Here is an 8939-nt window from a genome sequence, read left to right as displayed (position 1 = left end):
CAAAATGGATAGGTAAGTGAAAATGCAACATCTCAGAACTCCAATTTAGTTTGGTTTGTTTGTGTTTTACTGCCTATTATAGCAGCTATGGAATTGAAGGATGTGCCAGGTTTTGTGAATAGGAAAACCAGAGATCTGCGGCCAGTGCCACGTAGGCATTCAACCAGAGACCCAATCATGGTTGGCTAGTGATTGTAGACCGTCGGATGCCTTTAGCACTTGGTCACCACAGCCCCCTCTCAGAATTTAACAAAAATGCAATGACAAGTCCATAATTGAAACCCAAGACCTCCAATCACATAGGCAGTTGCTCTAATCAACTTTGAAAGAAGATTGTCTCCCTTCATTGGCCAAAAAGGGGGTAATTCGGACTATGAAATATTTGGAAGTCTACTCCTCTTGACTTGCTACGAAGCCTCCTTGGGACCTAGAAATAATACTCTGTATATAAAGGAAGGGTTGACCATTGGCCATGGAAGGTTTATGCAAAATTTCATTGAAATTGGTTCAAGGGTTTTGGAGAAGAAGTCGAAAATGTAAATTGTTTACGGACGCACGACGATGCCGGACAAAAGGCGATCACAATAGGTCACTTGAGACTTTAAAGTCTCAGGTGACCTAAAAAAGGTAAGTGTCTAACCCTGCAAAAGTCAGAAAGAAAAAAAAAACTGAGTTCATTCATACTTTATTCACTTGTCACCAGCACTTACAATCTAAATCCACGTCTCTTTGTACAGACTTCATACTTCTCTCTCACTTCAGACACACGCTACACGTCACGGTCAGCAATGGCATACAGGACACAACTGACCAAGGCCTGTATTCATATGAAACCATTCTCATGCTTATCAAACTCAGATTCTGTGCTCAAGCCCAATTTCTTGTTCTAATGACAATTAAAACAAGAGGCCCATGGGCCTTTACGGTCACCTGAGTCTATAGTATTTATTTTTGTTGTTGAAATATGTACCAATTTGAGTAAAAAATAGTATAATGTTAACTTAACTTTGTCAGGACCATGAGCTGATCATTCCTAGACCAATTTTAAGTGAGATCGGCCTATTAGAACTTAGTAGCAAAATAGCAGCCATGGCAGCCAAATTGTATTTCTGATTGACCCGAAAAATAACAACACTTTGTCAGGACCATGATTCGATCATTCCTACAAAGTTTCAGTTCAATCGGCCAAGTAGATCTTTACTTTAAGTTTGAAATAGTTTACCAAAATGGCAGCCGTGGTGGCCATATTGGATTTCTGATCGACCCGAAAAATAACAACACTTTGTCAGGACCATGAGTCAATCATTCCTACAAAGTTTCAGTTCAATCGGCCTAGCAGAACTTGACTTTAAGTTTGAAATATGTTTTCAAAATGGTGGCCGTGGCGGCCATATTGGATTTATGATTGACCTGAAAAATAACAACACTTTGTCAGGACCATGAGTCGATCATTCCTACAAACTTTAAGTTCAATCGGTCCAGCAGAACTTGACTTTAAGTTTGAAATAGGTTTTCAAAATGGCGGCCGTGGTGGCCATATTGGATTTCTGATCGACCCAAAAAATAACAACACTTTGTCAGGACCATGAGGCGATCATTCCTACCAACTTTCAGTTCAATCGGTCCAGCAGAACTTGACTTTAAGTTTGAAATAGGTTTTCAAAATGGCGGCCGTGGCGGCCATATTGGATTTCTGATCGACCCGAAAAATAACAACACTTTGTCAGGACCATGAGGCGATCATTCCTACCAACTTTCAGTTCAATCGGTCCAGCAGAACTTGACTTTAAGTTTGAAATAGGTTTTCAAAATGGCGGCCGTGGCGGCCATATTGGATTTCTGATCGACCCGAAAAATAACAACACTTTGTCAGGACCATGAGGCGATCATTCCTACCAACTTTCAGTTCAATCGGTCCAGCAGAACTTGACTTTAAGTTTGAAATAGGTTTTCAAAATGGCGGCCGTGGCGGCCATATTGGATTTCTGATCGACCCGAAAAATAACAACACTTTGTCAGGACCATGAGGCGATCATTCCTACCAACTTTCAGTTCAATCGGTCCAGCAGAACTTGACTTTAAGTTTGAAATAGGTTTTCAAAATGGCGGCCGTGGCGGCCATATTGGATTTCTGATCGACCCGAAAAATAACAACACTTTGTCAGGACCATGAGGCGATCATTCCTACCAACTTTCAGTTCAATCGGTCCAGCAGAACTTGACTTTAAGTTTGAAATAGGTTTTCAAAATGGCGGCCGTGGCGGCCATATTGGATTTCTGATCGACCCGAAAAATAACAACACTTTGTCAGGACCATGAGGCGATCATTCCTACCAACTTTCAGTTCAATCGGCCCAGCAGAACTTGACTTTAAGTTTGAAATGTAAAATGTTAACGGACGACGGACGACGGACGATGGACGACGGACGACGGACGACGACGGACGAAAACGGATAGCAATAGGTCACTTGAGCTAAAGCTCAGGTGACCTAAAAAAATCATGTTCTGTCAATGATTTGGTAGAGACCGACAGTCCAACATCGTTTTAAAAGTTTACATTTGACTTTATGACCTTGTCAGCTGATTTCAACAAGTTACAAGAAAGTTAGTTTGAGCACAGAATTCATGCCTGAACAAGAGAGCGGTTTCATGAATACAGGCACAGCACTTTTCCCTTACATTGACATCAGTCAGTTCCTATGGAGGTCAAAAGTTTGTCAATACAGTAGTGTATGTATCTAGAAAATTATACATATAACAAAATTAAACTGCCAGCACTAATGTGATTTCAGAAAACCTAGTTATTTTTCAATGTTTAGGTAAAACAATTTGGAATATAAAATATTGATACAGTATGTATCCCACAAAACAACATTTTCAAAAAGGGTTTGATCGTTTTTTTCAAATTTCGTATCAACTCCCCAGTAGAAAGCCGAACTGTTCCATCATGATTCACATTTTATGGAATGTCGATGTTCTATAGTTTTCATCCTTCCTGCTGGACAAATGGATTAGCGATGGCCTCCATTCCCTCCGACGGACAGATTAGGACCACCGACGTCCCTCGACACACAACAAGTCCAAGATGGCGGGTGTCCTCTGTCAGCTTGAAGGGATCATCAGGATCTAACATGGAAACACAAAATTATATATACATGACGAATAGTACTAATATCTAAACTTTAACTTTGAAAATCGCAAAAAAAGATTGTTGTTCATTATATTGCCCAAGTTAAAGGATATATATGCAACCCTTCTTATTGTTTAACCTTCTTCACAAAAGAGTTTTAATCTTGGTGTGCTTTGTTTGTGTGTTACATCCTATTAACAGCTATGTCATTTAAGGTCATGTCAGGTTTTGGTGGTGGAGGAAATCCAGAATTCCCGGAGAAATACCACACATTTGGTAATCTTGTTGGATCAATATATATGTTGAAATCAAACAAGGTGAATCAAAATGCCTGGGCCTTTTTCGTTTATCGCGATCAAAATGGATGAACCGGTTAGACCAGAGTTGTTTGTTTATGAAATAAGGTCCAACCCTGTAATCTGATGCTGCTTTCAGGCAAGCCTTGACAAAGCCTTGCAAGGCCTGTAAATAAACATTTGCAGGTCTGCCAGGATTTATATAAAAAAAAAATGTCGCATTTAAAAACAGACGAACCAGTTGTTCCGCATAAACGAACAGATCCCAGCTCCACTTTGTCATGGATAGGTACATGCAAGTCTTACCTCTGAGGTATTCTGTCGTTCCGTCCAGTACGAGGTTCAACAAGGGGTCGTAACCTTTCAACACTCCACTGGCTGTAACATGTAACGTCAAAAATAGGTTAAAACAGTAGAAAGACACGATACCTGTAGTTTGGGGAGATAACCCTGCAGAGAAAGATATGATTTACTCACTTTTATAAAACATTTATTGCTTTTAATGTCTTGAGATATAGATAACAGTCACCCTGGGAAGGATTGCTTCCCTTTGTGGGAACCCAGCACAGACAGATAATTCTTTTGATCTCTCTCCACAGAAGGCCGTAATTGTATGATAAATATTAATTGAGTTGAGAACAATGGCATTAAAAATCAGATATCATGATAAGTTGTAGTTTACCCTCTCAAGACCCACTGTAACTTGACCCCCACTGTAATACGACATTTAAACATTTTACCCTCTCGGCCTCCACTAAACTTGACTCTGATTGGCTTGTCGAGATATCTTACCCTTCCGACCTTAACTAAACTTGACTCTGATTGGCTTGTCGAGATATCTTACCCTCCCGACCACCAATAAACTTGACTCTGATTGGCTTGTCGAGATATCTTACCCTCCCGACCACCAATAAACTTGACTCTGATTGGCTTGTCGAGATATCTCACCCTCCCGACCACCAATAAACTTGACTCTGATTGGCTTGTCAATATATCTTACCCTCCCGGCCTCCACTAAACTTGACTCTGATTGGCTTGTCCAGATATTTGGACAGATCGAGGATTGTTTCCTTCTTTTTCTTCTCTCGGTCTTTATCTTTATCTCCTGTCTACAACAAAACAAATTGTATACGTTATATTTGTATGTATTGGAACTCACTGTGCTGGATCATTCACAAGTGATCATGACATAGATCAGTTGGATGAATAGTCTACTGGTTCAGCTAAATGTCTTAGGCACGGTAGTCTAGTGGCAGGACGCCGGGTTCATGACCGAAGGGTTGCAGGTTCGAGCCACGGCACTGTGTTGTATCTTTGAGCAAGATGCTTTACTCCGCTTGTTCCAGTCTACTCAGCTGTAAATGAGTACGTGGTTGGGTAATGGTAGAATTGTTGAATGCTAGCTGTGAGTGCCAAAATGGCAGCACTGGCTGTATGCTCCCCAGGGAGTAAGGCGGTATATAAGAACCTCCAATTGTTATTATTATTAATTAACACTTTCAATACAAAAATATTCAAAGTGTTACAGAAAAGAGAGTAGTGTGCTTTCACCAGGGATCAAATCTGTGATCCAAGACTTCCTATACTAGTCGGACGCTCCACCACTAAGCTAAAGGGAACTTCCTCTAGCACGAAGCCACATAATCATACAATTAAAATTTGCCTCATTAGCATAAATTAATAAATATCCTAAGAAAGTGTGGCGAAAGCTGGCATTTACCTTTTTTTATTCTGATGTGACTTGGAATTCAAAGAAAAATAATTCTGCATTTCTTTCAGATACAAGATTATAATGAGAATTTTATTTACCGTAAAAACCCATGTAATTTGCGCACCTGTGTAATTTGCGCAGGTACTTTTTGAGGCTGAAAATCGGGAAAAAAGGTTCTACTCGAATATTTTGCGCACCCAAAAAATCTGGAAAAAAAACGATGTTCATGCTCCGAAAATCGATCTCTGAATATATTTTTTTTAAATATATTTCTATGATTTTTTTTTCATTGATGTAAAATGATATTTAAAACCAAGAAGAAACTACGTAAAATGTGTATTTTGTTGCTTGTTTTCTTTGAATTATCTGATCACACATGACACACACGTGTGCGCATATCGGCATACATCAATTCATTTTAGCAATATTTTACATAAAACATTTACTTGCTTACAAAAACATATCAATTAATAAGTAATTCGATGTTTAGTAACCGCTGGTGCATATCTCCTGGTGAAAGACATAATTAGATACCTTTTATTGATCATAATTACGATCAGTGAGAAGGGCTCATCATGGCTGCTTGGGTTACGTCACTTCAAACCAGGTCATGTCACAGTTCAGTTTGGCCACGGAATGACATTATCTAAGTCCGTGGTTTGGCGATATTTTTTTACCAATTACAATGCAGTAATGAGCTAACACTATCTCTGTGAATACCCGTTAACAATAGCTCTACTAATTGAAATGATTTGCAGTCGCGATCGACGGACCGTGTTGTTGTTTTTTTCACTCGCCAACATGTGGCGTGAATTACGAAGTCCTACTGCATTGTCATAACTACAGACTGATTTGACTGATAAGGGATTATAAAAAATATGTTTATACTAGAAGCGTGGACAATCAATACATCCTCTTCAAATCTACTCCAAGGAAAAAAATAGTTAACGCAGACTATTTTTACGATGCTTCATTTAATAAATATTGAAATAATTCACGAGGTTATTATCAATCACGTGTTTACGTAATGTTAGACGCGAGATCAACATAAAAGTGAGCCGGAAAAAAAACATGCTATACGTATACGCATAGGCGATTTGAAAAAACTTACATAGAACGGAACTTAAATTGAACAACTACATTTTCGTAATAATATGTGGAAACGCACCGAGATATCGAAACGTAATGTCGTAAGTTGATCGGCGATTCTCTGGCATAGGAATTTGACTAAACTTTTTTTGTTAACGGTTACCTATTTATTAATACTTTTCACATAAACTCACATAACAACACATTATGTATCTTTTATTAATGTTTGACATAAATAAATTTGTTGATCGTCATTTGTCTTAGAGTTCCGTGTACCAAGGGACATAATCCAAGATGGCGATCTCTCAGAATCGTCGATCTTTTCCTGAAAAAAACTTGAATTTTTCTATACCTGTGTATTTTACGCACCCCCTACTTTGGGTATTAAATTTCTGAAAAAAAGTGCGCAAATTACATGGGTATTTGTCAGTGTTTTGGGGGATCTCTAAACCCTTTCACCACTGTAGACCAAAAAAGACTCATCCAGATCAATGCATTGTAGAGTCTACTAAAGTTACATAGGGTTGAAAGGGATAGCTGCAAACTTTGGAAGACCGATAGAGAGTCTGAACAAATGTCTTTTCAATGCAGTGTTCATCAATATGGTCGAGGGCCAAGCTGATGGCACATGCCTGCCTGCAGAAAATAGGGACTCCAACTAAATCGAAGTGTAATAAGCAGGAGACAGAACTGATGATCAGGCTATGTAGTATGTGCCTCCTACATGTATGTAAACTTCGCAAAAGAACCAGCCTTGGAGAGCTGCTATCAATATTTGATAAGGATGACATTTGTGACAAAGATCATCACCTAGATTTGTTCCCGCTTGTTTCGGTACTTATAAACTGAAAATACAAATAAGCAACATATGGCAGGCCACAAAAAGCAAACAAAGTAAAAAAAATGATATTTGGTAAAAGTGCTGAAAATCATTTACAAATGTTTGCTATGTAGCTTAATGGGTCGATTGTTTGCGACCAGGTAGCTCAACTGGTAGAGAGTCTGTCTACCGTTAGAAGGATCCTGTCTTCTAACCCTGATCTGGCTGTACATTTTCCCACTCCTACTACATTTGGTGCCGGTGACCAACCCTTGTTTCAAGTTCTAGGAGATAGCTTGACAAGGAAGGGTATGCCCGAACCTGGATTATAAATAGTGCTGTCTTTGACTTAGAAAATAGGAGAGAGGAATGTAGTGGAACAGGACTGTGTCGATCATCGGCAACAAGGTAGATCCATCGGTGGAGCGTCTGTCTAGAGTTCGGAGGGTTCTAGGTTCGAAACAACTTTCTGGAAATACCATAATGTGTTAATAAGTACTGGGTACTGAAATGTCCGAATGAATTTTAATGAGCAGTTGGAAGTTGCGATCATGATCGACTTGTTTGCTTAATTCATCCTATAGGTCACTGTGGTAAAATAATATCCACTTCCTACAGACTCGGCTAGGGAGAATTTTCTCTTTAGCTCATTCGGTAGAGCGTAACACTAGTAAACCAGAGGTCCCGGGTTCGACTCCTAGTGGAGGCATTGAACAAATAATGACCTTTGTTTCATATATACGTATAGTCATATTTGATTATATAGCCAAATCTGCCTTCCCTTTATACTCGTAAGATTTGCTAGTGCTCCAGTACATGACTAATTTATAATATTTACGTCAGTGAATTCGGTTTTAATAAAGCCTCAAATGTACTCTTTTGTCCTTGCCTGTTGATCACAGTATAATCACCACCAAAGCGCCGATATAGTGCGGCTACCTTTACTACTGGAACATGACCTAGTCTTCTATATATATCATTTAAATATATTCATATCATTTAAATATAATAACCCCCCCCCCCCCCCCCCCTTCCTCTCTCCCATTTTTACCGGCATATGAGCAACATGCCAATGCTTTTTTATGCCATATTTGCTTTAGTATGGTGTAATGTTCGTTATCAAATACACATATGGTGCTGCTTTCAACGTTTATCGTGAAAACATCCTCTTACCTGCTGTTGTTTTGGTAATTGAGCCATATTCTCTGTTTCAAAACGCACGCCTTTCGATAGCGGAAGTTTCACATAAGGGAAGCTACTCTAAACGTGGGACGGGCTAAAATCAAGACCGATGCTGACAGGACCAAACATCGCGGGAGTATCTAATGAATTAAGCCACAATGTGGCTTTATGGGTCATCCCAGGTAAAACCCTATATATAGCCCTAGTGCCCTCTGATCCTAACACCAGACTAAGACATTCGGACACACACCAGACATCTATGCAGAGTATATCAAAATGTCTAAGTCTGGTGTTAGGGCCAGAGGGCACTCGGTCTAAGGCCTAAATTAATCCAATCCAATCCAGTTCTTTTAACACTCTGACTAACTACAAATTCTATAGCATAGATATAACATGAAAAATGATTGCGTTAAGATTTTCAACTTTCATTTTTTTTGCTTAAATGTGTGCTAAAATTCATTGAAAGATGCAAGACAATAAAAATCGGTGGCAACATAATTTCTCGAACATATTTTATATTTTTATTTATTCATTTCAAGTATTTCTTAATTGTTTACTTCAAATCTCCTGACGTCATTTATGTTTTATAAATTTTCATGGTGTCATTTATTGATTTTTCAACGGATGCCCGGGTAGGATTTCTACGTAGAATAAAGTATAATTGAGTGTAAAGAATGACAATCCTGGATAGAGATTGGGTTGACATTACCC

The 8939-nt window shown here is 38.9% G+C and overlaps 1 protein-coding gene across 1 annotated transcript; it reads right to left on the bottom strand.

The window, feature by feature from the left end:
* Positions 1–2467: 2467 nt before the first annotated feature.
* On the bottom strand, positions 2468–8300 carry LOC110445404 (U6 snRNA-associated Sm-like protein LSm7). Its single transcript, XM_021489997.1, has 4 exons — positions 8220–8300; positions 4427–4535; positions 3733–3804; positions 2468–3126 (listed from the first exon to the last, which is right to left on the bottom strand). Exons 1-4 carry the CDS (start codon positions 8244–8246, stop codon positions 2987–2989), a joined length of 348 nt encoding a protein of 115 aa, XP_021345672.1. The 5' UTR covers positions 8247–8300; the 3' UTR covers positions 2468–2986.
* Between the last annotated feature and the right edge of the window lie 639 nt (positions 8301–8939).

Source organism: Mizuhopecten yessoensis, unplaced genomic scaffold (genome assembly GCF_002113885.1).
Source record: "Mizuhopecten yessoensis strain PY_sf001 unplaced genomic scaffold, ASM211388v2 scaffold2275, whole genome shotgun sequence".
In the NCBI taxonomy this organism is placed as follows: domain Eukaryota; kingdom Metazoa; phylum Mollusca; class Bivalvia; order Pectinida; family Pectinidae; genus Mizuhopecten; species Mizuhopecten yessoensis.
The sequence above is the reverse complement of the archived record's forward strand: the minus strand, read 5'-3'. Positions and strand labels throughout refer to the sequence as shown.

Coding starts and splice junctions, on each gene's coding strand:
- LOC110445404 (XM_021489997.1), bottom strand. CDS start 8,246: ATGGCTCAATTACCAAAACAACAGCAG. Junction 4,536..8,219: donor AATTACCAAAACAACAGCAG/GTAAGAGGATGT, acceptor GTTTTGTTGTAG/ACAGGAGATAAAGATAAAGA. Junction 3,805..4,426: donor GTTTAGTGGAGGCCGGGAGG/GTAAGATATATT, acceptor TACATGTTACAG/CCAGTGGAGTGTTGAAAGGT.